The 26818-nt window shown below is 45.4% G+C and overlaps 1 protein-coding gene across 4 annotated transcripts; it reads right to left on the bottom strand.

Annotated features, from left to right (window-relative positions):
• Positions 1 to 811: 811 nt before the first annotated feature.
• SEMA4F (ssemaphorin 4F) lies at positions 812 to 25274 on the bottom strand. 4 transcript variants are annotated; one of them, XM_060309708.1, is made up of 15 exons: positions 25025 to 25148; positions 23527 to 23581; positions 22794 to 22945; positions 22104 to 22163; positions 21801 to 21899; positions 16818 to 16911; positions 6793 to 6912; positions 6534 to 6685; positions 5806 to 5984; positions 5426 to 5573; positions 5076 to 5298; positions 4826 to 4935; positions 4551 to 4711; positions 3362 to 3420; positions 812 to 3124 (listed from the first exon to the last, which is right to left on the bottom strand). In XM_060309708.1, exons 3-15 carry the CDS (start codon positions 22863 to 22865, stop codon positions 2514 to 2516), a joined length of 2088 nt encoding a protein of 695 aa, XP_060165691.1. In that variant the 5' UTR covers positions 22866 to 22945; positions 23527 to 23581; positions 25025 to 25148; the 3' UTR covers positions 812 to 2513. The 4 variants fall into 4 exon arrangements, with proteins under 4 accessions (XP_060165691.1, XP_030733538.1, XP_030733539.1 ...); XM_030877678.2 differs by lacking the exon at positions 23527 to 23581 and having other exon boundaries at positions 25025 to 25274; XM_030877679.2 differs by lacking the exons at positions 21801 to 21899; positions 23527 to 23581 and having other exon boundaries at positions 25025 to 25274.
• Positions 25275 to 26818: the final 1544 nt, after the last annotated feature.

The following is a 26818-nucleotide window of genomic DNA, read 5'->3' on the forward strand; positions in this document are numbered from 1 at the left end:
CAAACACAAGCCCCATCTCCAACCCTCTCCCTGGCTGCTTTTATGTGCAAAAGCCAGTCAGGTCTCTGGTTGCCAGAATCCTCACAATTCTACCTGCAGGAACCCTGCATCCTTCTTCACCTCCCTTATCATTGGATCCTCTCCCATCCCACACCCCCACAGTCCAAAGATAATGCAATCAGTTATTCACACTTATCTCTTTGGGATCTGGTTTCACATTTCCATGCTATCACTCACTCTTGGGGCTTGAACTTTCCACAGCCTAAGACGTGGCTCTCCTCCCTTCATGCCTATTTCCATCCTTCCTCAGTTTTCCTACATTCCTCATTCCATCTTCCTCCAACCAGAGCCACTACCCAAGGACCAAATGCCCCAAATCCACTGTGATCTGGTTCCCCCTCCTTGGGAAACTCTTCTCTCCTTTTCACAGAGATCCCAGATCCTACTGAAATCTCCCATTTCCCTTCATTCCTCGAAATGAAACTAACCCATAACCTCAAGAGAGCAGAGTGAGTGAGGATAAACCAAAGAATACAGAGCCCCCCTCCATTCCCATATAGAAAGACCAATAAGGTCGCCAAGACATCTGAAGATTATGAAAATGACAGCCCCTGCCTCCCAAAACCTAGACACTAGCAGCTAAGAGCTCACCAGAGATGCCCCAGGACAGGATGTCTGTGTGAGGCAATGACTCTCCTCCCACCAAATGAGGCTTAAAGTGACTGCATGTGTCATGCTTATCAGATGGTTAAGCTATATGATCATGGTAGAATAGGCCAATTTTTACAATAACAACCTCTACTGGTATAGAGAGCGTTTTATTGTTTACATGTTCTCTCATTTAATCCTTGCAGCAACCCTGAGGTAGGTACTATTATCTCCACTTTACAGATGTGTAAACCATAGTTCCAAGGTTAGATTACTTGCTGAGGAACATACACTTATTAATGGCAAAACCATTGATAATTCAAAACCCAAGGGGACTCTTGAGTTGTTCACAGGCTGCTGCCAAGGCAAGTAGAGCTGAAAACTTCAACTGGGAAAGGCTGGACCATTCACTGGAGCTCAAGGGAGTCCCTCAGCAGGGATGAATGAGGCACGTTCACAGGCCAAGACAGGAACTGAGCAGGAGAAGCCTAGAGTGTCTGAGAGTTGTGAAGCAGGAAGAGGTCTTTACATTTGGTGAGAGCTGACAGTGTCTTCAAATATGCACAGAGCCCACCTTCCAGGAAATGGAGCAACAAGAAGGTATCCAGTGGCTGCCAGTCCAGGGGCTGGCCAAAGGGCAGGAAGAGCTACCCCTGCCTGTCACCACCTCAGCTTGGCCAACATGTGGTGACCTCGGGGCAGTGGTCCTTTAACTTTGTTAAGGCTTGAGAATCTAATGAGAGTCACAAACCCAGCCCCACCACCACCAGAAAAATACAGACACACATATACAGACAGCATCTTGCATGCGATTTCAGGGAGGCCATGGACCCCAGGTGAACTCCTGCTTTAGAGCAAGGGTATCAACCTGAGTAAAGTCATAAAGTCACTGATATAAACCTATCTTTGTGCGGCTTGTATTTCCCACGATTGTTCCACTTTTTTCATCCCCTGATATTTAGAATGTTGTGAAGTTTTAATAGAAGCCAAGGAAAGGGCTCTAGCCAGAGAAAGAGCAGCTGTGCATGGCAGTGGTGGCAGCCAGGAGGCAAAAACAAAGAGAAAGATGTGGTCAGAGGTACCATTGCCTTTCCCACCCAGAAGGTCACTTTGGGAGTTTTTCTCTACTCAACAGAAGGGCTGTGAGGGGTGATGGAGACAGGGAAGTGGTTTTCTCCTTTTAGAAAGGAGAGCCATTCCCTCACTGGCTACAGGGTCTAAAGTCCTGTAGGTATTGCCCTCATTCCAGCCTGACCCTCTCAACCTCCCATGAATACACCAGAGCATCGGCCTAGTCATCCATGCACATGTGTCCAGGTCACCTATGAACATCCGTGTATTTACACATGCTCTTTCATGGAAGAAGGAAAACTGGGATGGGGTAGATCTCAGGGCAGAGATTGCACGTTGCAGTTTGGGAATCATGCACTCTCCACAGAGAATCAGATAAACTGGGAGAACCAGCAAAAGGAGTCAGCACACATTAACCCCCTAGAACTTCCACGGCTCCTCCTTCTGGCCAGGGCCCAAACGGAAAGCAAAGTCACAGCGATGTCCTGGGGCCTAGCCCCAAACTAATGGGCCCAAGATAGTGGGCCGAAGGGGTCATAGGGGTTGAGAGGGCAGGGGCAGGAAAAGTCCTGATTCACTGCAAGAGCAATTCTGATCTCTTATGGGAATCAGGCAAAGCCCTGGCCCTGAGCCCATCCAGGCCCAGAAAAGGCAGACAGGGCATTTGAAGTGATCATTCAAAAGCCAAAGAAAACTCAGAGGCCACGACGATCTTCCATGACCATCGAGCCCCAGCGTCCCAATGGTCATTCCATCCAGTGGTCACTCATGCACTCGTGGTTATTTGCCCAGCCCTAGATGGATGTTTCATCACACGTGGCTAGAGGAGCCCCAGTTAACCGAATGTGGGGTGGGCTCGGGCAAGGATCAAGCAGAAAGGGTGGAGGGAAGCCACCAAAGCCACTGCCCCTCTTGGCCAGGGCCAGGGGCAGCCGCTCATCTTCAGGAGAGGGAGAGGGAGGGTCCTGGCTGTAGCTTGTGGTCCCAGATGGTAGGACTCCCAGGTCCAAGCCCACCTTGTCTCTAGCCAGAAGTTCCCTCTGTCGTTGTCGCTGCTGACGCCGACCAATCAGAAGGAGAGTCAGGGATGCTGCAAAAACTCCCAGGAAGAAGCCTGCCAGTCCAGCCCCCACTAGGTGAGCCCGGCTTGGAGCACCCCGCTGGCTGCCCCAGACCAAGCTGTAAGCAGCTACCACACGAGCTGCCCCGCCTTCCTGACATTCACAGGCATAAGCACCCATGGCCCCTGGGGATATCACCACTTCTAGCCCATCCCGCCGGGGGGTGAGTGCAGTCACTCCGCTGGGCTGGTGCCACACACAGGATGCCCAGGCTGAGCTCGGGGAACATGGTAAGACCACATGTGCAGCTGTAGCCACAGGAACTTCAAACACCACTGGGTGTTCTGCAGAGACAGCAAAAGCACAAAAGGTGGTGAGGCTGTAGGTTGGAGGTGTTAGAGAGAAATGTGGGGTGACACGAGAAATGAGAAGGGGCCATAGTGCATCAAGCTGAAAAGGGGATTCCCAAAGAGGGTAAGGCTGCCATAACTTCCAGGATACACGTTTTAAACTAGGTCCAAAAACATGACTTTCTAGGCCCTTTACATCCACTCTACCCACGTTCCCTAAACCATACAGACCTCCAGGCTCCTGAGGACACAAAGAAGAGACATCCGCTGACTCTATGTCTTGAACCAGCCTATAAAGAAGAGAATACTTGATAAATCCAGTGTCAACACCCCCTCTACCCTCCTCCGTACCGAACATTCACTCACCAATTGCACCGCCCATCATCTCATAAGTCACCTCTAGAATTATCAGTCAACATTCTCTTCATCACTAAATTTTTCCCCAATACCTCTTATACTCATGACATGCCAAATTCTACAAATATTTCTAGCAGACTACAGAGAATTAAATTTGCACTAGGTCTGTCAGAAAGATGTTTGGTGGGGTACTTTGAAAGAAACACAGGAACCTTCCAAGAAGTATAGCTGGTGGTCCACAACCACAAAATTTCTCTGGAAATCTCTGTTAAAAATTTTCTCTGTTAAGAGAAAGAGAAAACTTCTTTTCTATCAAAGCTAATCAAAATTCTGTGAGGGTCAGTGAGATGACTTTCTGTTTCACAAAACACCTCAGCTAAAGATACATCTGTGGTTGTCACCAGCACTCAGTTGGTACTGAATACAATGAGAATGAAATCACCTAGAGAGTGCATGAAAGTGTAAAGAGAAGGACTGAACCCTGAGGAATATCAACATTCAGAAGCTGGATGGAAAAGGAACCAGTAAGGGAGACAGACTGGAGAGTGAGGTAGGGAGAAAAACCAGGAGAATGCAGAGTCATAGAAGGCAACAGGATAGAGTTTTTCAAGGAAGGAAGGAGGGGAGTTGTCAACTGTGAAAACACTTCTAAGAGCACTTGTAAAATGAAAACTGAGGGACTTCCCTGGCAGCCCAGTGGTTAAGACTCCACGCTTCCAATGCAGGGGGTGCGGGTTCGATCCCTGGTCGGGGAACTAAGATCCCACATGCCGCGTGGTGCGGCCAAAAAAAAAAGAAAATGAAAACTGAGAAGCGTATGGCAACATGGAAATCAACCACATGGTCAGGGCAGGTCCAGCAGGGAGGCAGGGACATTGATGAGGACAGAGAGATGGTTAGTATGGACTGACAGATGGACACACAAGTGACACTAAGAAACACAGAGAGAGAGAGAGAGAGAGAGAGAGAGAGGGCAGCATTAACCCATGAGAAACAGACACAGACATATGGATAGGCCAGAGCCTGGGGACATCAGGCAAGGAACCAGTGCCACCACCCTCACCCTTCATGCTCTCCAGTGTGGGCCACACACGCAGCTAGCCGAACGCTCCAGGCACAGACAGGGTCTCGGGCCAGAATGCACTCTGAGCAGCTCTGTAGACGGCCACAGTTGGTTGTGTTCACTTGTGTCACCTCAGTACGGGAGCCAACCAGGAGCCAGCTCTACAGAAAGGGAGTGAGGAAGAGAAACACGCTGGATCTCCCAGACTTCAATGTCACAGATTGGCTCTGGACTCAGATATCTCCCCACCAGACTCGCCAAAATCTACAACTCACTTGATACAATTTCATATTCTCAACTGGCTGTGGCTCTGGGAATAAGGCCAGATCCTCAAGAACACTGAGCTGGGCTCCAATTTGCACTGCTCGGTGGAGGTGTCCATCCTCTAGGAAGCAAGCAAGGGGCAAGACATAATAACATAACTGTGCCTGTGCCTGGGACTCTGACACCTGTATGCATGGGACCCTCTCTATGGCGACAACCTGTGTGCATTGGATGGGCAACTTGCTTGGCTATTAAACATACCTGTCCCCAGATAGAGCACATCATACTCTTTCCCTGAGAGGCTGGGCACCCTGTGGGCCACGACTCTGAGGTAGGTTGTATCTGTAGTGACCAGCAGGGGATGGCCATCAGCTGGAAACACTGGCTTGTCCATGAGTGGGTGGTCCCGGATGAAGGTGAGCACACGGTCAGGAAGGAAGAGTGACGAGCCAAACTGTTGGAGCTTCATGTTGTTGGTGATGCACTAAAGGAAACACAGGATGAGTGACAAAGCTTCCCAGGGGCCAGGAAGTGTCTGTGATGCTTAGTTGGGCTCTTGTCCTAATGGGGCAATTCAGGCGTGAGGTAAAGAACTGCCCCAGCCCCCTCACCTCTCCAGGTCTGGGCTGGGGTACATCATTGTCCATGACAGGCAGTCCCCTGTTGCAGTCATGTTTAAGCTCTCTGAAGGGACCATTCAGCACTGTCCGAATGTCTTGTGGTCGGAAGGAACAGACAGCAGAGATGGCAGCCCCTTCCCTGGAAGAGTCACAGGTTGGAGCTGGATATTTAGAGGGAACTAGGGGAAGCAACTCATCCCCTGTCAAATGAGATGACCCATGAGAAACGCACAGGGAGCTGTGCAGCCTGCTTCATGGCAGAAGGAGCAGGGCTCCACGGAGAGTCCACCCCCACTGGAGGAGACCGCACTGACCTGCAGCAACCCCAGGTATCTCCCACCCTGTAACTCTCCACATCAGGACCCCCTCACCACTGGGAGGAAAAGATGCCATAAAAGATGGGCGTCCCCGCTCCATGCTCAGGTCGAAGAATGACCATGTCCTGCAGGACACTGGAGGCCCGGCCATGCTCAGGCCCTGGACACAGAAGGTCAGCCTTCAGAAAGGTCGTCCACCTCTGCTGGAGGGTCTTCCGGCCCCCAAGGTCCCCCTGGGGTGACAAGTACATAGGAAGCTCTCTTTAGAAGACCAACATTAGAGGAGGACTGTGGAGACCAATACAAGTTTCCCCCAGACACAGACAGATAGGGAGACAGATGCATAGAAATGCAAGGACAGAGATACAGAGTAACTGAGAAGGACAATGAGGTATGGGGTGGGCAGGATCACCACAATGATGTTTATTGTGTTTATTGTGCACTTATAAAGTTCTGCACTACATGCTTTACGTAAGTTACCTCGTTTAGTCCTCAAATCGACACTGCCAGAGTCACACAGGCAGTAAGCAGTGTAGCAGGGACTTGAACCCAGGTCTGTCAACAGTTCCTGCCTTTAACCTCTACACTACCGTGTCACACGGGATAAGAAGTAGGTAAAAGAGGCCAGAGCCCTTTCGCCACATTCCTCAAGCTCCCAGAAAAGTAGTCACGACCCATCAAAAAAGAAGACAGAGGAGAAATACAAAGACAGAGACCAGAGGAAAAGACAGGAGGACAGGCAGAGCAGAAAACAAGACAGACAGCTGGGATCAGGGTCTTACCGCACACACACGGGCCACCCTGGGGACCTTAACGTGTTCGTATGAATCAAAAGCTCGGGAAATCTCCGTAAAGAAGAAGTAGATTTCATCGTCTCCGGCTTCATCCCCCCACTCGGCTGGGCTCAAGGCCACTGCTGCAACAAAGGCTGGGGCTGGGGAGACCCGTGGTCTCAGATCCCACAGATATAGCCTGGGGCCACCCAGCCTCCACCTACTCTGTCCCCAGAGCAGCACCACCCCCCCTCTGCCCTCTCCCCACCGTTAAGCCAGGATGGCAAGATCTCTGTCCGAATCCAGTCCTCAGCACGACCCACAGCCCGGGAGATAATCGGCTCCGTCCCCAGGTAGTTTTTCACAGTGGCAGCGTAGAGGATGCCCCCTGCAGGGTGACAGGGAGGAAGTGGACTGTCAGACTCACTGAGGAAGTTTTCAGAAAGGGTCACAGGCAGAGCAGGGAGCAAAGCAGGGGCAAGAACCCTCAGGGGCTGAGCACACATTAAGTGCCAGGCAATGCTAAGCACAACATGCATTACCTCACTTAAAATAAACAGAAATAAAGTGCTCCGGGGCAGTAACGGGAACCGGTGTTAAGGAAAAACTGCTGGAATGTTCATGTATATGAAGGAAGAATAGAAGCTATCCCTGTGGAAAGCAAGATTTTTTTTGTTGGTCTGTTTCTTGCTGTTGTCATTTTTAAGGACTTTTCTACCCTATAATTACGTGGTAACCTTCCAGGAAGAGGTTTGCTTTGCAGCATGTTCCCATCTTACTTAAGTTCTCCCACTACGGTAAATGTCTGAGGGAACTACTGTTCTTTCTGAGTATTAGGGGGTGTATACTGCCCTGGAACAAGGCACAACTTTAGGGTATACTAGCATCATTTAGGGAATTGATCAAAATGCAGATTCCTGGGCCTCGGGCCCAGCAATTCTCACTCAGTAGGGTTGGGGGTTGGCCCAAGAACTACGTTTCAAACAAGCAGTCAGAGTTACTCTGATGTGGGTGATTCAAGACCTCACTTTGAGAAACACCAACCTAGGGGATTTCTGGATATTTCACAGCCAGCCAGAGGAAACAACGAGGAATCAGATCCTCCCTCCTGGTTCAGTGGAGGTGCAGAGGTGCTCTAGGAATGGTGGGGATTGGAAAAGAGAGAAATCAGAGGCATTCTGGGAAGGAAGGGGAGGTGCAGTTCTGTGGGCTGAATGTGAAAGAACTATAGCCACTCTGAGCAACACTGCCAAGGGCTCAGACAGTGGAGACAATGACTCAGGGAACAAGAAGGTCACAAACCCCCGGTGGAGTCTTGAGTATCACAGGGACTCTGGAGAGAACAGAGAAGAACAGAGAAGCATTCCTTCACCACCTACTACGTAAGAGGCACTGCACTGATTGCTAAGCACATCACTGTCCCCCCCAAGAATTCCCATTTGAGTCCAGAAGACAAACGTAATCAGATACCAAGAGGCGTGGACTCACAGATGTGTGTAGGAGCACAGAGGAGGACCCAGCCACATCTAACTGGGGGAGCAGCAACTCAGAGGTCACATCTGAGCTGGCTCTGAAGAATGAGCAATTTGCCAGGTAGAAGGACTTCGGGGGGAAGACAGGCAAGTGGGGAAGAGGGGAGCCATGTTCAGGGATGTGGGGCACTCCCCATGGCTGGAGCTCCAGCGGGGCACAGGGGCTGCTGGGCAAGTGAGCAGAGATGAGCTAGAGGTGCAGAGATAGGCGCCCAATTGTGATGAATCTGCTCTTCCGTGCCAGGAAAATGTGGACTTTATCCTAAAGGTGAGGGCAAAACTGCAGAGATTTTCTTGAGGAGACATGATGTAATTAGTTTTGTTTTTTAGGAAGAAAATGCTAGTTATGCCTTCACACAGTCCTGGCAAGAACAAAGAAGGACTAAGGCACTGGTAGAGGAAAGAAAGGGGCTGGAATTGGGAGATATTTCTGAGGTAGAGCCCATTAACAAGATTTGAACATCAGTTGAATATGAGATGTGAAAGAATGGAGTAAAATAATGTCTCTAAGGTTTCCGCTTATAAGACGGATAATAGTAGATTATGATATTATGAACCAAGCAAAGAAATGACATAAGGCTCATAAAGAAGGTGGCTGGAGAGGAGGTGAGTTCAGTTGTTGGACCCACTAAGGTTGACGCACCTTTGGGACATCTGGTTGGAGTCGCTGGAAGGCAATCGAACAGAAGGGTGTGGACCATAGGGCCAGAATCAGGCAACCTAGGAGTCATGCTTAAGTTACCACAGGAATGTGAAAGCCAGGGAGAAAAGGAAAGCGAGAGGGAGCCCTGGGGCACCATCATTTGAAGGCAACTCAGAAGAGCACTGACTCAGAAGAGTCAGAGAGGCTGGAGAAGCAAGAAGGCTGGAGTGCTGGAGGCTGGTGCCCAGAAACCCCAGCAAGGGCCGCGGGGTCATGTGCACTGAGGGAGGCAGCAGAGGGCAGGGCCATCTTGAGGGAAGCACTACGTCCTGGGCTCATAGATGCTCCTGTGAAGCTGCATGTCTCAGGCATTGAAATGATAACCACCAACACTTAAAAACACTTAATGCAAAGCAAGAAAAGGGTCAGGAGCCCTCTGAGGGCAATAGTAAAGAATTAGAAACCCCCTTCCTTACTGGGTGGGAGGGAAGACTATACTATCACTCGAGTTTGTGAAAAGAATCCAAGCACTTTGGAGTCAGGAAAGCTTGGGTTTGAACTTTGAATACTTAGTAGTAGTATGATCTTAGGCAATTATCCGGCTGGCATTCAATATGTGTTAGGAACCTCAGGGGGCCATATGCTTGATTTGTTGCCATAAGGTAGGGGGGCCACAACTATAAAATGGCATCCCATTCCCTTCCAGAGTATTTCATGAGGGAGAAAATCAGATTTGGGGCAAAGTTTCTGGCAGCTAATGGAGCAGCAAATAAGCCAATCCTCAGTAGTTCCAGGGGGAAAAACATGACACAGAAGCCAGAATTGGAATAAAAATTTTCCTAAAAGCATTATACACAAAACACTCTAAAACTGAAACTATTGACAGAAGCTGTGTCATGGATACCCTGAGAATGGGGGAGATGTGGTGGAAGAGACAGTTATGAATATTTTGGAAGCATGACTTGATGTGTTTGAGGGAGAACACTCATAAATATTCTGGAAACGGTAAAGGACCACAGACAACAATGCAAGGACCCAGTGGTGGACGGAGGTGAAGTCCCAAAACTTTCTAAGGGGTTAAATGGGGGCAGTCAGCAACTCTGGAGCCTAGGATTGCTGAAGAGCACACTCACTCAGCGGAGAGAGCCGAGGGTCACAAAGGGATAGCAGGAGGGATCAGACACTTTGGGAGGGAGTAGCAGGGCTTCAGGTGTTCCATGAGTACTAAGGGGCTTACAACACAATCTTCACACACACACAGAGGAAAAGGAATGACAGCCATCACAATTACGAGGGCAGGAGGACACAGGAGGACACAAGATCACCACATGCCCTGAATTTTCCAGAACAGTCAATTTCAAATATTCTGTTGTACTGTTCATATAATAAAATATCCCTGTATGTGCAGTTGTTTGGCAAGTTATTACTGACTAGATCAAGCTAGCAAACATGAAAACATACATCTGCTATTGGCAAAAGATGATATGCCAAAGAGAGCGATGCCCACGGTGTTGAGTTTAGTGAACAAGGTGGTTAGAAAAAAACACATGGTATAATTCAACCCTATTTTTAAAAAATATGTATATACGTCTGTAGGCACAGGAAAGATTGAAGGAGCTACAACTGGACAGTGTTACTGATGTTTGTTTCTGACTAATGAAATTACAAGTGATTTTTATTTTCTCCTCTCTACTTTTCTGTATTCACTGAACATTTTTTGTAGTTAGCACCTTTTACTTTTATAACCCCAAAAATTAAAATACTGTCATTTTGGAAATACGAGGAAAAACAAGATTGAAAGCCACAAAGATGAAGAATCACAGCCAAAGAAAAATGACAATTATGTGCAGAAATAGATCTCTACTTGCTCAGATGTAAAGCCTGCGAACATAGACCTCCCAGATATGTTAGCAACCCAACACTGACAGACTAGGATATAAGCCATGGCAGTGAATATTTCACTACACCCTGAAGGGGTTCAAATTTTCACTCTGGTATCAAAATGCTCACTTTTAAAGAAGGTTTATAATAGGAATTATCACTCATTATCTTTAAAAAGAGGGTTTTTAACATGCCCTAGCCTGCCTTCTTCCACTCTCTTTTCTTCTCATGGTCAGAGCTTTGCAGGATAGACAGCTCCTGACCTAATATTCTCTATTTCCTTATCTAAGGTTTATGCCAGCTAGATACCTTTTTTTTCTTTTTTTTTTAAACAGCCTATTATCAGGACATAATTACAGATCACTGGAGATGCAGTGTTTACTCTACCTTTTCCTCTCCTGGCACATAGGATTTATAACTGTCTTGTTTCGATGTGTGAATGCAGCCTTGGGGTACACACTCATGGATTTAAGAGATAAGCTTGACCGCAAAATGCTGGCAGCACCCAGTGCACATACAGGGCTCCTTAGCAGATGCAGTAATCACAAGATGCAATGAGACCAAAAGGAGACAAGAAAAACACAAGACGGGTTCCCAAAGAGAAAGCAAAAGCTCCTTCTTCTGCTCTTCTTTATAAGAGCCCTATTTACTATTGAATGTGATACGGAGGACCAGAGATGACAAATCACTGCCTCTAGCTTGGGTACCTTGGTGGGTAATGGCACTATGCACTCAGAGAAGGGGACACGGGTCGAGGAGAAGGTTTGGGGGAGGTGAGTGAAGATGATAAGCTCAGTTTGGGACATGCTGACTTTGAGATTCCTGTGGGACATCTAAGTGGAGATGTATGTCTGGAAGGCAGCTGGATATGTGGTCTGTAGCTCCAGATAATGTATGGGAGGCATCAGAATCTGGTAGAAACAGAATCCATGGGGCTAGTTTTGGCAGATCTGGAAGGCGTCAGATTTGGGAGACATCAGAATGCAGTGCAAACAGAATCCATGGAGCTGGCTGAGATCACAATTACAAAGAATGCAAGAGAAGAGGATCTTAGGTGGAAGTCTAAGGAACATTTAAAGGATGAGCAGAAAACAAAGATGCTGCAAAGAAGACTGAGAAGGAATTGCGGATGTTCTTAGGCTAATGTGAACGTTACTGTCAAAATATTTGCATTTTTCCGAATTGGAATAGCGCAAATAGAGACACTGAGATCACTTTTGTTAATTTTATCTCAGTGGAGTACAGATAAATGTCAAATTTGAAGACAAGATATCTGAGACCTTTTCCTAAAGAAATACAAGTGCCAATAAACACATGAAAAGCTGTTCGACCTCACTAATGGAAATGTAAATCAAAAACATCAAATTGGACTCTGGAGAAAGTCACTGTTTTACGTTTATTAACTATATTTTGGGGGCTAACTGGCTGTAATGAAACAGGCCCTCTCATCACTGCTGGTAGGACTCACTGGAGAGAAATTTGGCCAAACCCATCAAGTACTATAAAAATCTTTTATATCCTTTGGCCCAGCAATCCTACTTTTTGGATTGACTCATGCAATTAATTAGATTCATGTAAAGGATTTACATTAAAATTTATGTAAAAGGATTCCTTATGCAGCATTATTTATAAAAGCAATAATTTATTTTAAAATCTGAATGTATAATTATATGGGAATAATTAAATAAGTGTGCTACATTCACACGATGAAAAAGTATACAATCACTAAAAATCAAGTTTTGAATAATTAAACAAATTCTATGATGAGAAAATGTTCAGTATACAATAAGTGAAACATGCATGACAATTCCAATTTATTATAAATACGCACACATGCGCGCGCGCTCACACACACACACACACACACACACACACACACACACACACAGTATGAGAAAATACTCCGAAATAATAATAGTGGTTACCTGATGATGACTGAATTACAATAAACTTTTCACTTTCTTCTTTATACATTTCTATATTTTCTCAATTTTCCACAATGCACATTGCAATTTTTATAATTTAAAATAAGAAATACTCCTGCCATTATATTCTAATATTTTCATTACTAAAAGTTCTTTTCTTTCAAAATATGTCTATTATCCTTAAGGACATTTGTATAGCTCCTAACTGGGAATTTTGGTTCTAATTCTTAAATAACATTGCCACTATCTTCTATACTGCTATTTTCAAAACAAGGGCCAGTAGGACACAATGGATCAACATTAAAAGTTCCAACTAGGGCGTCCCTGGTGGCGCAGTGGTTGAGAGTCCGCCTGCCAATGCAGGCGACACGGGTTCGTGCCCCGGTCCGGGAAGATCCCACATGCCGCGGAGCAGCTAGGCCCGTGAGCCATGGCCGCTGAACCTGCGCATCCGGAGCCTGTGCTCCGCAACGGGAGAGGCCACAACAGTGAAAGGCCCGCGTACCGCAAAAAAAAAAAAATTCCAACTAAATATTGGCATTATGTCAGACCAAGAAAAAATTTAAATTATAGCCCTATAAAGAACTTCAGAGGAAAACTTATAATATTGATATTGACTATGACTTGGATCTGAGACAGAAAAGGCCATGGGGGTTCTATGTCTTGAGCTAGCCATTCTAAACTGTTAGAAAGTGATTTCTGACACCTCCACCAATTATCAGCTGAAAGGCAACACTAAATTTCATTACCTGGGGGAAAAAAAGACTTAACCTGTTTGAAAATGTTCTTTGTTATACAATTATCTTATCTATGAAATTTGTATTCTTAAACTACATGCTGTGTTCCACTTGCTGAGAGAACACAGAGAAATTACACACAGATGGTTAAATGTACTTAAAGATACTGCTTGAAACAAAGTATTTTAATTATTTCAGATTGTTGCAATTGAGAAGTCATTTTGTTGATAAACAATTATGTAGAATCAAGAGACATTCATAACTGCTAAACCTGTGAAATCTTTCTGAATGATCTTAATGACTGGTTCAGCGTTTTGCCAAAGATGCTTGATATAAAGCTAAGAAAAATAAACTATTGACTAAACTTTTATTCAAATATGTATGCGTATAAACAAGGTCTCATTGACTTCAACTGTAGATGAATGATAAAAATGACAACTCAAATATCGTATTTACTAGATATATACTTTATGTTCATTTTCAAAAACTTTTGTTATTTCATTACGTTTCAGAAAAGGTAAATCATTAACTGAATAAGAGTGACTTTTTAATATATAAATTTATTTATTTTATTTATATTTATTTTTGGCTGCATTGGGTCTTCGTTGCTGTGTGCGAGATTCCTCTAGTTGCGGCAAGCGAGGGCTACTCTTCGTTGTGGTGTGCGGGCTTCTCATTGTGGTGGCTTCTCTTGTTGAGGAGCACAGGATCTAAGTGCACAGGCTTCAGCAGTTGTGGCTTGTGGGCTCTAGGGCTCAGTAGTTGTGGTGCACAGGCTTAGTTGCTCCGCAGCATCTGGGATCTTCCCGGACCAGGGCTCAAACCCACGTCCCCTGCATTGGCAGGCAGATTCTTGACCACTGTGCCACCAGGGAAGCCCAAGAGTGATTTAATTTGTGCAGCTTTTAAGACTTTTCCTACAAATAAAGTCATGCATAAGAAAAGAGTTTAGCGTCCAGTGGTTGAGGCTTTGTCTTCCAATGCAGGGGGTGCGGTTCGATCCCTGGTCGGGGAGCTAGGATCCCACATGCCTCGTGGCCAAAAGGCCAAAGCATAAAACTGAAATTAATACTGTAACAAATTCAATAAAGACTTTAAAAATGGTCCATAACAACAACAACAAAGTTTAAGTTTAGATCTTATATCCCAATTTTTGTTTTTCATAAAATATTGTGCAATATTTAAATTAAAATTTATATTGTCCAATATTTTATAATAAGGTTCGTAGCAACTTTAATGAAGGAAGAAAAAAACAGTGTGATAAATGATGCTAAGTCAACTGAATAGTTAGTTGGGAAAAATCAATTTTGATTCCCTTCTCATGCCGTTTCTCAAAATAAGTTTCAAATAAATCAGAGTTAAAATGTTTCGGAAAAAAAATTTTAAGAAGGAAAATTTTATCTGCTCTCTAACTGAAGAAGGATTTAGCTTTAAAAATATAATCACAAAGGAAAAGGTGTAGATTGGAATACTAATATCCTACCTGATAATTGGCCCAAGAACATAAGCAGAGGATTGACCAAAGCAGAAATAAAAATAAGTACTAAAACATGAAAAATGTTCAACTTCACTAATATTCAAAAAAATACAAATTAAAACAAGGTGCTGGGACTTCCCTGGTGAGCCAGTGGTTAAGAATCTGCCTTCCAATGTAGGGGAAGCGGGTTCGATCCCTGGTCGGGGAACTAAGATCCCACATGCCATGGGGCGACTAAGCCCGCGCGCTGCAACTACTGAGTCCATGCACTCTAGAGCCTGTGCCTCACAAGTAGAGTGAAGCCTGCAGCCACAACGAAGAGCTTGCATGTCACAAGTAAGACCTGACACAGCCAAATAAATAAATATTTTTTAAAGGTGCTATTTTTAGCCTTGAATCAGCACACACACACACACAAAAATGTTTAATGACAACAAAACAGTGTGGTGAAATTTATGTGAAAAAACACTCATCTACTGCTGATTTAGGGTGTAAATTGGTATACCCTTTCTAAAAACTCAATTAGCAACAGATAATGAGCTGTAAAATATTCACATCCTTTAATATAGTCATCCATTTCCAGGAGTCTAAGAAGACAACCTAAAATGAGGATAAAAATTTATGTGCAAAAATGTTCATTACAGGGCTTCCCTGGTGGCGCAGTGGTTGAGAGTCCGCCTGCCGATGCAGGGGACACGGGTTCGTGCCCCAGTCCGGGAAGATCCCACATGCCGCGGAGCACCTGGGCCCATGAGCCATGGCCACTGGGCCTGCGCGTCTGGAGCCTGTGCTCCGCAATGGGAGAGGCCACAGCAGTGAGAGGCCCGTGTACCACAAAAAAAAAAAAAAAAAATGTTCATTACAGTATTAGAGACCATAGCAAAAACTTTGAAGTGAACTAAATAAACCTGAAAATAAATTTACATAAATAATTTGGAATTCTTTAATTAAATTATGGTATGCTCACAGGTTGAGTAGCATAATGTCATTAAAATTTTTCTTCACAAAGAATTTTTTAATTATATAGAAATGCCTATGATATAAAGTCACATGACAAATATTCAAAATTATATCCCTGTAGCATGACATTTAGAAGTTTCATAAAACACACACTCATAAAATTTCTGTTCACCTGCTTGTTTTATACTCTCATGAGAAAAATCGTTGGGTTCTCACTGAATTTGGAGAGTGCATGTGGAGTAGTCTAACCTAAAATACAGGCTATGTGGCACACAAACAGTTCACTTTGTGGATACCAAAGAATTAGTCAATCATTCTCCAGAAAAGATTTAGGCATAGTCTGTGATAGAACCACTGAACACTGGAGCAACTCTATATGTATATATAGTTTGTTTGAAGGAAGTAACAGAAGGAATTTCTTTAATAGTCATTACTGATTTTTCTGAGCAACAAAGGAGTGGCCAGCCAAATATATGTGCATGAGTATATATGCATGTGGACACACACATTAAAAAGGCTAGAAGGAAATATCCTAAAATACTAGCAGTGGTTTTCAGAGTAGGAATACTCTAAAACTGTGCTAATATGGTAGTCACTAGGTATGAATGGCTATTTATATTTAAATTAAAATTACATGAAATTTAATATTCTCCCCTTCAGTCACACCAGTCACATTTCAAGGGCTCAACAGCCACATGTAACCAGTGGCTACCATATTAGACATTGAAGATACAGAACAATTCCATCATCACACAAAGTTCTTTTGGACTATGCTGTTCTAAAAGATTTCTTATGTTCTTCTTTATACTTTTTTCAAATTTATTATAATATGCATTGTAGTAGATTCCTCTTAAAAACAGGAAAAAATGACTAACAGAGATGAGGTTAACAGAGGAAATGTTCACAGTCTACTGTGAACAGTGACATATTCTCTAGAGAAAAGCAAGAGAAATGATACTCTGTGGGTAAAAGCAGGAGAACACAAGCACTCTGGGAAGAATAGGAAAGGCCAGAAAGAGATGTGGGAATAATAGACATTCTGATGAAAGTAAAGAAAGGACACAGAAATTCCAACAGCAGGGCGGGGAAGGAGGCAATTACAGCAAGAAGTCACAGGTGCTTATCTCTCCCCACTCACCAGCCATTACAGCTGCTGACCGCTGAGCTGGCTCAAAAGGACATTTCCCCCGGCCACTCTCAGGTCTTTCAACCTGCTGGAAACTGGACACATCCTACAGACCAGAAGGGGGCAATTGGTTTAGAGGTCATGGGGAAGTCCATGGTGAGAATTACAAAGATGGTCAGATGAAGAAAAAACCCAATTCCCATTCATCTCCCATTCCCCCACTACCATCCCCATATTCCCAGTCTGCTATTCCTGATTCCACCACTCGTTCCTGCATTTCCTACCTCTGCCATCCCTCTTTTCATCAGTTTATTCCTCTTCCCTCAATTCCCCTAGTTCCCAACACCCACATGCTCTGATGAAGGAACACCTAGGATGGCACTAGAAGACACCAAGAGGCTGAAAGGCAGACCTTTCCTCTGAAATGCTGCTGAACCGCCAGCTTTGCAACTGGTTGGAGAACGTGCTACAGGATAAGGAGGACCAGGGAAGAAAGCAGGCCTCCTGAGGGCTGGAGCACTTAGGAAGGGTAAAGAAAAGTACAGGCTGATATAGGACCATCCGAAGCCCAGGGGTCTAGAGAGAAGGGCCATCCCTCACCTAATCCCACTCCACGAATAAAAGACTGAACCAGAGTCAAGGATACACAGAAGGAGGGAAGGGAATCTACAAAGTCAGTGAAGAACTGAAGCTGAGGTCAGAATCTGAGAATTTGGTAAGTGTCTTCCTCATCCAGGGACTCCAGAGGGACTAACCTGGGGTGCGGGGGTGGGCAAGAGGTGTAAGAGTTCCACAAAGCCAGCCAGACATGACCTTAGCTGAGCATCCAGCACTAAGAGAGGCTTCAAGATAACATCTAAAAATGAAAATCACAGATGATTTCAACCTGGACTGACAGGGAAGTTAACTATGGCCAGTTAGGAATCAGTTATGACACGAAGTACCAGGCATGATATCTCTAGTTCACAAACTAGGATGGACATATGGTGTTGCTGGAGCCTTATTGCTGTGATGGTAATTGGAGAACCAACATAGATCTACGTCCCCTGAGCATAAGTGTACCACTGGCCCATTCTGACTGCTCACTTATTTCCTGTAGTTGGCAAACAGGGTTTCATTTTACTGAGAGAGCCTTGAAGAAGACCTGTTAAAATGAGATGTGATCTGATGTCCCCTCAAAGGGAATACTGGGTCAAGAATCTTCCAGAATGGAGGACCCCACAGAAACATAATCATCTGCCCTGTGTGGTGGTGGGCACATTGTAGCCAGAGGAGAAAGATGACAGTTCAGTGAGAGATTACCAAGATATTTGGGCACTCTGAACATGGGGTTATTACCTGCTGCTGTGGCCTGTCTTATCGCCTCCTTTTCTCCACACTGCTTCGCCTTGCCCCCAATTTACTCTCTATACCCACCCCAGATTAATATTCCTAGACTATTAGTCACTGACTTAATAAATGTTTGAGCCACAGAATGACAAAAATGGCTCACCATTGCCTCTTTATCCCAAACTACTACTTCTTCTAACCAAACATGGATCACCTGTTATTCCTAGAAAACAAATTATGCCTGAAACTATTCCATCACATTTCACCAAGGACTTATAAAGGATGAGCCTTTTCTCAGTTCTCATTCTCTTTGATCTTTTCGCACCACTGGATACTTTTGATTCACTCTCCTCCTTGAAATAATCTACTTCTTGACTCTTGAAATTCTACCCTCCTGGAGCCCCTCCTCCTATCTGTTGCTTCTCTATCTCCTTTGGTTGTTTCTCTTCTCCTTTCCAGCCTCTAACCATGTATCCTTAGTCTTTTTCACATATACTTTAAAGATCTCATTAATTTTCACATTTCTGCCCAGACTTTCTATGCAAATCATTCCCCAAACTCTCTAAAGCCTGATGTCTTCCAAACTCTAGTCCATGTTTGCACTTGACTGCTGGACTTCCTTTCCTCACAGAGATGATCTATTAAAACTGAACATGGGGCTTCCCTGGTGGCGCAGTGGTTGGGAGTCCGCCTGCCAATGCAGGGGACGCGGGTTCGTGCCCCGGTCCGGGAAGATCCCACATGCCGCGGAGCGGCTGAGCCCGTGAGCCATGGCTGCTGAGCCTGCGCATCCGGAGCCTGTACTCTGCAACAGGAGAGGCCACAAAAGTGAGAGGCCCGCATACCGGTAAAAAAAAAAAAAACTGAACATGTTGAAACTCGTCCTCTTCCAGTTTCCCCAAATGGCATCATCACGTTATCTAGGTTTATAGCCTCTGAGCAAGGGAGCCGATTAACTACATAGGTTATGATTACTGTACGGTCAAAGTGACATTTAATTAGGGTCTGAAAGGATACGACCACACCACCACATTATCTGAATGTTGAGATTCTTCATTATATCATTGTGTCAGCACAGTCCTATCAGCATGAGTTGTAGTGAAGGCAAGTCCCTCAAGTTGAAAGCCAGAGCAATGTAGGCAAGCTCTCACTGAGCTGTGGGGTTAGAACCCATCCTTTGACTTTGGCTAAGAAGAGTGCAAGGCATATAAAGGACCTTTCCTGAGAGATTGGGGGTGAGGGGTAGGGGGAGGTGATCCTTGTTAACATGAAACAAATCAAATGTCACAAGAAACTGGAGCCAGCTAAGGTCTTCTTCTAGAGTGCAGGCTGGACTAGAGGGACAAGGGAGCAGAGCACAGCCAGACGAACCTGGGTTTGAATCTTGGCTGTGCCTCGGCCAGCTATATATCTCAGACTTTTACCTAACTTTTCAGAACTTCTGTTTCATTCATGTAAATTGGAAATAAATACTCTCATGATGTGTCATCACTATCATAATAAATAAATATCATGATATGGTGATAAGAATTAAACTCCATTGTGAAAGTATCAAGCAACAAGCCTGCAACAGAGTAGACACTCAATTGAATGGGAAGTCTTCTCATTGTTGTTGTTGCTGTTGCTATAAGTCTAACATTTTTTCTGTTAACTGCCGGAGCTCCCTCAGAAAAACAAATTAAAATATTTTCCCCCAATGTCTGATGAGCTGTCACTGAAGGGCAACACTCCACATTGTTGGAATTGGTAGGTCCTATGCTTAAACTTCCTTTTGTGAGAACCTTCATTTCTCTGAGCAATCAACTCTGAGCAAGTTGTTATATCTGGATCAGCTAGTCCAAGTTCTCAGATTGTTACACACAGTCTCAAAGTCATCCGTCTGGGACATGAGAAGTTCAGCACTAAGGATAAGGCAAGGACTTGCTCAAGCAGATGGGGATTGCCAGGTGGCAGGATAAGACAAAGGCAGAAAAGAACATTCAGGAAGTCTAGAGAGCAGTTTCAGGATGCTTAAAGGGTTAACACAGTTGTTAGCTGTACCTTATATTCTCCTACAAACAAGACTTGATCAAAGGATGGTCCTTCATTTCATGAGCCTGTGGGATAGGAGGGTTCAGAAAAAGAGCTAAAAGTCATAGGAGTGCAGTACACAGGCCCCTGGCTTCGTTCTTATTTGCTGATATTCCTCGAAAATGGATAGGGGTCCAAGTCACACCATTCCTGACAGGTATGTCCAGAACATTTTCTGTCTAGATACTTATCTAACAACCATTAGGGTCCCACCTCAGAGAGCCAAAGAAGAATAGAAGGCCCTGGGGAACTAACTTGGAGTAATCACATCGTCTGTAAACCATGGCTCTGGTATTCACACCCATGGGCTCCCTGATCCTATGTATACTAGGAAAGGACAAATATGTCAACGGCAGTTCCACTGCTACTTCTGTGAGCTTTGTGAGAACTGTAGGGAAACTAGGCCCTCAGCGTTACCTGAAGGAATATAGAGATTTTCAACACCACCCTGAACTGGGAAACCTCCCCAGGATGAGGGAGCTATTCACACCTCAAAAGGGAGTCCATCACCAGCATTATGAAAATAACTCAACATAAACGCAACTAACTCCAAGGAGAGCCCAGAGGGACGGACTAAGGCAATCAAGCATATACAATTATAGCATTCTTAAGTCAGAAATATAAGGATGATGTTTAACAAAGAGGTTTGGAGCTACACACTGACTAGATCCATGTGGCAAGGACTACTGCAGGCTGCAGAAGGATCAAGTCAAGATCTACCATTAAGGATCAGGGTCAGGAAAGGGAGTTGTTGCACTCCCTCCTACCCCTAGCAGAAAGGGATAAAAAGTGTCCAGTGATATGAAGGACATGGGACTCTTCCCAGGGCCTGGTCACAAATGTGTGCAGCGAGAGGAACAGTAATTGACTACTGGATAACTGATGAGAAAAGGAGAGGAGTCAAAACATTAACACGCTTCCTAAGATGTCACCAATCCCAGGGACTTTTGAGGTCATGACCAACCTAGATGTGATCAGGAGTATCCATGTCCCAAGCCTGCCTGGGTGTGAGGTTGGAGATGTCCAGGGCTTTAGCAGCAATGAACAGGACCAAGAAGAAAACATGGTTGACAGAGTGCCCACCTTGAAGGCAAGATCCAGAGTATGGGGCCAACAGGTACTACATTAATGCGCAGTGACCTCAGAAGCTGTGAGAGCAAAGGGTCACAGCCCACACAGAATGAGGTTGACAGCGGAAGTGGAGAAGGTGGTAAAAGACAATCACGTGCCATGGGAGGAAGAAACAGGTATGGACAGTGCTGATTAAGAAATGGACCCAGGCTCCCTGGACAAAGCATACACAGGACAAGGAAAACATGAGCTACTGGCCTCTGAAGTTCCTCCCCACAGGCCAGCTGGCATCCTCACTTCCTTCACCATCCCACTACGTCCCTCTTTTCACTTTGTATTCCTTACCTTCTACCGACAACCTCCCTCCCCCTCCCTTTCATACCCTCCCTCAGTGGACAAAGCCTCTACCCTATGAGGACATCCCTCACCCCCAATGCTTATCATGCACAAGGGTTGCCTTAAGCATGACCCCTGTCACAGTCACTCACAGAAGACCCCTCCCATCCTTCCACCCCTGTCACTCACAATAACCCCGCACTTCGGATCAAAAGCGAAGGTGCCACAAATGAGAAGGTGAGAGGCATTGGCAATGGCGAGAATCTGGACAAAATTGTGACATTCTTCCTAAGGGTCAGAGATGGTTAGAGAATCAGAAGCAGCAGGTACAAGGAAAAGTAGTGTTAAGACAGTTATATGCAGGTCTGGGTATGTTGTTAGAGGCCCTGCCTGGGCCCATTGGGATGGGAGCATTGCAGGGGACTGACACAGAGTCAGGGCTGGGCCAAGGCCTCAACTGACATTCAGGCCAGGGCCTGGATTTATACCTACCTCCTTCTTGCCTTTCTTCCTACAGTTCTGTCTGTGGGCCTCAGGCACCATCCAGTCAATCTAAGAAAGGAAGAGTGACCATTTCTCTCAGATTCTCACCCAAATTCCTCCCAAGTCAGGCTAGGTGACACAGTTCTACAACCTCCATCAATTTGGAAACTTCAGAGACAACCCCCCGACCACAGAGCACTGTTTTTCATACTGGAGGTCGCTACCCATTAATGAGTAATGAAATCAATTGTGAAATCTCAACCAACATTATTTTTAATGAAATAGAATATATCAGAATGTATCACATATAGGAGAGTAGATATTGTTTCAAGAAAGTTTTCTTTCAGTACATAGTTGGTGTACTATGTCAAAATGTACCATATATTTCTTACTAAGGGGTGGTCAAAAAAGTTTGAAAGTTATTGCCCTAGAGTAATGTGATTTTAATGATTCCACTGCCACCTGAACCCTGGTCACTGTGGCCTCCTCCCCATAATCATGAACCTCCCTCATAGCCTCCCCAGTCACCATGACCCACCCCCATCACCCTCAGCTGAGACAATAAGGTTGACGACCTACCCTTATTCCTTTTCACCAACATTCCCCGTCCTACCACAACACCCCTCTTCATATGCCATAAAACGAAGGATCTAATCACATGCTCTAGAATCTGAGGTCCTCCCCACTCTCATCTCTCACCCTGCGAGGTCTCTCCCCTGAAAAGGGCAGGGATAAAGCGAAGATGGTGTCCCGGGCGCCGACATAAAGCATATGGGAAGCAGGATCCACAAGGAGAACGGAGTAATTGTATGTCTGAGGGATGGTGAACCGGGTGAGATAGGAGTCAGCCTCTGGCAGGAAGAGAGGGTGAAAGTGAAGAGTGATATCAGCCATCATTTCATAAGGGTTGGGTCCACAAGGGCAAAGCCAAAGGGGCCAATTTTTGTTTTCTTCCAAGTACCATTTATTTAGCAGCCTTAAGGGCAAAAACAAAGCCTGGACAGGCCATCCATTTAATTTCCCCAGGGAAAGATAACTGATGAGGCCAGAGTATTTAGCACACAATAAAGTATGCTTTTTCTATAAAAATAGAACACTTCATTAAAATAGCATAAATACTAAGTCTATTTAATATTTATTTCTATTCATAGCAACATGATACATAATTTGAAAATACCTGTAAAAGGTACAAGTACTTTTCTCTGTAAATTTCCTTTTTTCTTAAATCACTACTTAATAGTAACTCCTTTTTACTTAGAAGGGAAATGTCTCACTCTTTTCACCATCACATTAGGAGATCATCTCCTCTCTCTTCCACCACCCTTGATCTCACCCTAATTCTACCCAAAGAGGTAAGAGAGTAGAGGGGGCAAGAAGAGTATGTGCTTTGGAAATGGATCAGCCCAAGTTTAAATGTGGTTCTTTCACTTACCTGATGTATGATCTTGAATTAGTTACTTGCCCTCTCTGAGCATCATTTTCCTCATCTGTAAACACCACCATCCAGGGTTGTTGAAAATTAAATGAGATAACATATGTGGAAGCATCTGACACATACAGCTCTGCTCTACCTGCTTCATCTGCTCAGCTACCTTCAAGACTAGTAGAATGGCCATGCATTCTTAGATGTGCTGAGGTATGGACCCCACTCACCCAATCCTCCCACACCCATACTCATGTTTGTGCTGTATCCTGACTACTATCCCATGCTTAGTATAAGCCCTGGATCACCCAACCACCCTTCATATCCCTGCCTCTGCCTCGCCTTGTCATATAGACCTCTCTGGATTCCTGGATATGAACCCAGACTGGCGACCTCAACTCCATGTTGTGGCTATTGCTCCAACACAAAGTGAAACCCAGGCTCTGACCACAACTTTGTCCTCTGGATTCACAGCATCCCTATATGTCACTGGTCTGAAATGACAGAAGTAATGTAGAAAACTCTAAATTACTATTACCCAGTTGTGAGTTTTTCCCAACAGGATGTACTCTTGGCTTCACTGGTTCTGTCTGCCCAAGGTGCTAACACTCACTGCCCACTGAGAAAAACACAAGGTTCATAGCTACACTCATGCCCGCCTCAACAAAGAGCCGTTAAAGTGTGAATCACTCCAATGACCACTTTTAACCTTGTGGCATCCCCTGGCTTCTTTCACATCTTTTGAAAGGACATCTCCCTCCTCCTTTTTTCCTTCTGAAGACTTTGAAAATCATTTTAAAAGAATTTTAAATCAACTCATTGAATCGTTTCCCAGCTACTCAATATAGGGAATGGGTAGAGGGAGTAGGGAACGTTGAGGAAGTTAGGAGGGTTATGGTGGATCGGAAAATGGGAGTTGGTGTCAAAGATGAGAGGACTGGTAAGTGAGTTAGGGAAATTAGGGTTGTGAACGGGGCAAAAGGCTCGGAGGAGGTTAGAACTGATGATAACCAAATGAATTTGAGAAGTGGGCAGATGGAAATGCTGAGCTGGTAATCAGAAGGATGGGTGTTTGGAGTAGTATGAAAGACCGATGGGTTTGAGGGCACGATGGGCGTCACGCTGGCGTGACGGACACAGGTGCATGTGAGGGAAGAGCGGAATAAGGGAGAGGAAACTTCGAAATAGAGGGTTTCCGGCAACCCCCATTCCCCTCCCTGGGCCTCAGGGTCTGCGTCTGCACGGTGAGGGGCGGTTGCCTTAATAAGGGGCCGCGGGAGCCTCCCGGGCTGGTCGTAGTAGCCGAGTCGCCCGGCTCGCTGGAGCAGCACCAAGTGGGGGTCCCGCCCGCAACCCGGCGGGGCTTGGGCGTCGCGGGACGCAGTGGGCTGAGCTGTGGGGGCCCGGGTGCGGCTTCCCGGGTGGGAAGGGCAAGTGGGTCCGGGTACCTGCAAGCGGGGTCTGGGCGCGGCGCGAAGGAATAAGGGCGAGGGCGCACGCGCCTTACCGGAGATAGGAAGCGAGATCCTGGGCACCGAAGGGGGGACGCGGCCACACACCGGGCCGCTTAGCACCTCCAGCAGCAGCAGCAGCAGGGGTAAGGGCGAGGCCGGGGACGGCCCCGGGCGCGGGCGGGGCCGCGCAACAGAGGCCGGCATTTTTGCCACCGCCTGGCCGCCAGGGTGTGGCGCGCCCCGCAGCCTCCTCGGAGCCTCGGCGCCACCAGCTTCGGTCCCACTCTGCTCTCCTCGGTGCGGCTGGGCCTGCGGCGGCGGGTTAGAGCACAAGCTGGCTCCACCCCTTCAAGAAGGGACCAATGATGGGGCTGATTTTCTCCTCAGCCGTAGGGGTTGCGTGGAGGTCTGACTAAGGAGAGAAAAAGCCCAGGCCAGAGAGAGAGGGAGCTAGACCCAGGGGTAGGTGGGGCGTTCTACCTCGAAAATGGGCTGGACGTGTCACTCCAGGACCCTGAGTGACAGGTTTGCAAAGGTCGCTCCAAAAACTCCAATTTGCATGTCTTGGCTATTGTAAACAGTGCTATGAACATTGGGGTGCATTATCTTTTCAAATTAGAGGGTTTTTCTGCATATATACCCAAGAGTGTGATTGCAGGATCATATGGCAGGTGTATTTTTAGTTTTTTAAGGAACCTCCATACTATTCTCTATAGTGGCTGCACCAACTTACATTCTAACCAACAGTGCAAGAGGGTTCCCTTTTCTCCAAACTCTCTCCAGCATTTATTGTTTGTAGATTTTTTGATGATGGCCATTCTGACTGGTGTGAGGTGATACCTCATTGTAGTTATTTGCATTTCTCTAATAATTAGTGGTGTTGAGCATCTTGTCACGTGCCTGTTGGCCATCTGTATGTCTTCTTTGGAGAAATGTCTGTTTAGGTCTTCTGCCCATTTTTTATTGGGTGTTTGTTTTCTTGATATTGAACTGTTTGTATATTTGGGAAATTAAGCCCTTGTTGCTTGCATTGTTAGCAAACATTTTCTCCCATTCCGTAGGTTGTCTCTTCATTTTGTTTATGGTTTCCTTCACTGTGCAAAAGTTTATAAGTATGATTAGACTTTAGTGGGGTCTTCAAGGAATCAAGTCATACTCCCCCATGTATGGAACAGTCCTTGGCACATTTTCCAATGAATGCTACTTCAGATGGATATAGAGAGACATAGAGAAATTTATTGTAGCTAGGAGCAATGGATGGTGCGGAGTTAGTAAGCATATTGTTGGAGGTGGTGTCAGTTATAATAGACCTTGTAACCAAAAGGAAACACAGTTTTTAAGTCAAGGGATGGCATGACCAAATATATTTTTTAAAGATATTTCCAACATAAGTGTCTAATCTGGAGATTAGAGACAAGAATATAAATTTGGACTATGTATGAAAGAAGACCTGTTGAGAAGCTATCCTTTATATTGAAACATAGGAAGTCTGTTGGACATTAGATTACAATACCTGGGACACCTGGGTTAAATATTTCTAGTTTTACAATGAGGAGCAGTTGAGGGGAGAAAAGTGGTTATGAGACTAGAACATAAGCAAGTAACTCTTTTCCTATTGGTTCTAACCTATCCTGAACCACTCATTGGTAAGCTGACCTTCTCTTCCCCAACCTGCAACTCAAACAAATAACTTGAGAGGAGTAAAAAAACAATAATCAAGACGGAAACAGGAGAAAGTGTTTGCCCATTTCTGGTTTGGTACTAGCATTATCTTTTCCTCTCCTGTGGGCTAATTCAGAGAAGAATTCTCATTCAACCAGATAGAGTTGAAGACCCAGACCAGATAA

Source organism: Globicephala melas, chromosome 12, assembly GCF_963455315.2.
Source record: "Globicephala melas chromosome 12, mGloMel1.2, whole genome shotgun sequence".
Taxonomy (NCBI): domain Eukaryota; kingdom Metazoa; phylum Chordata; class Mammalia; order Artiodactyla; family Delphinidae; genus Globicephala; species Globicephala melas.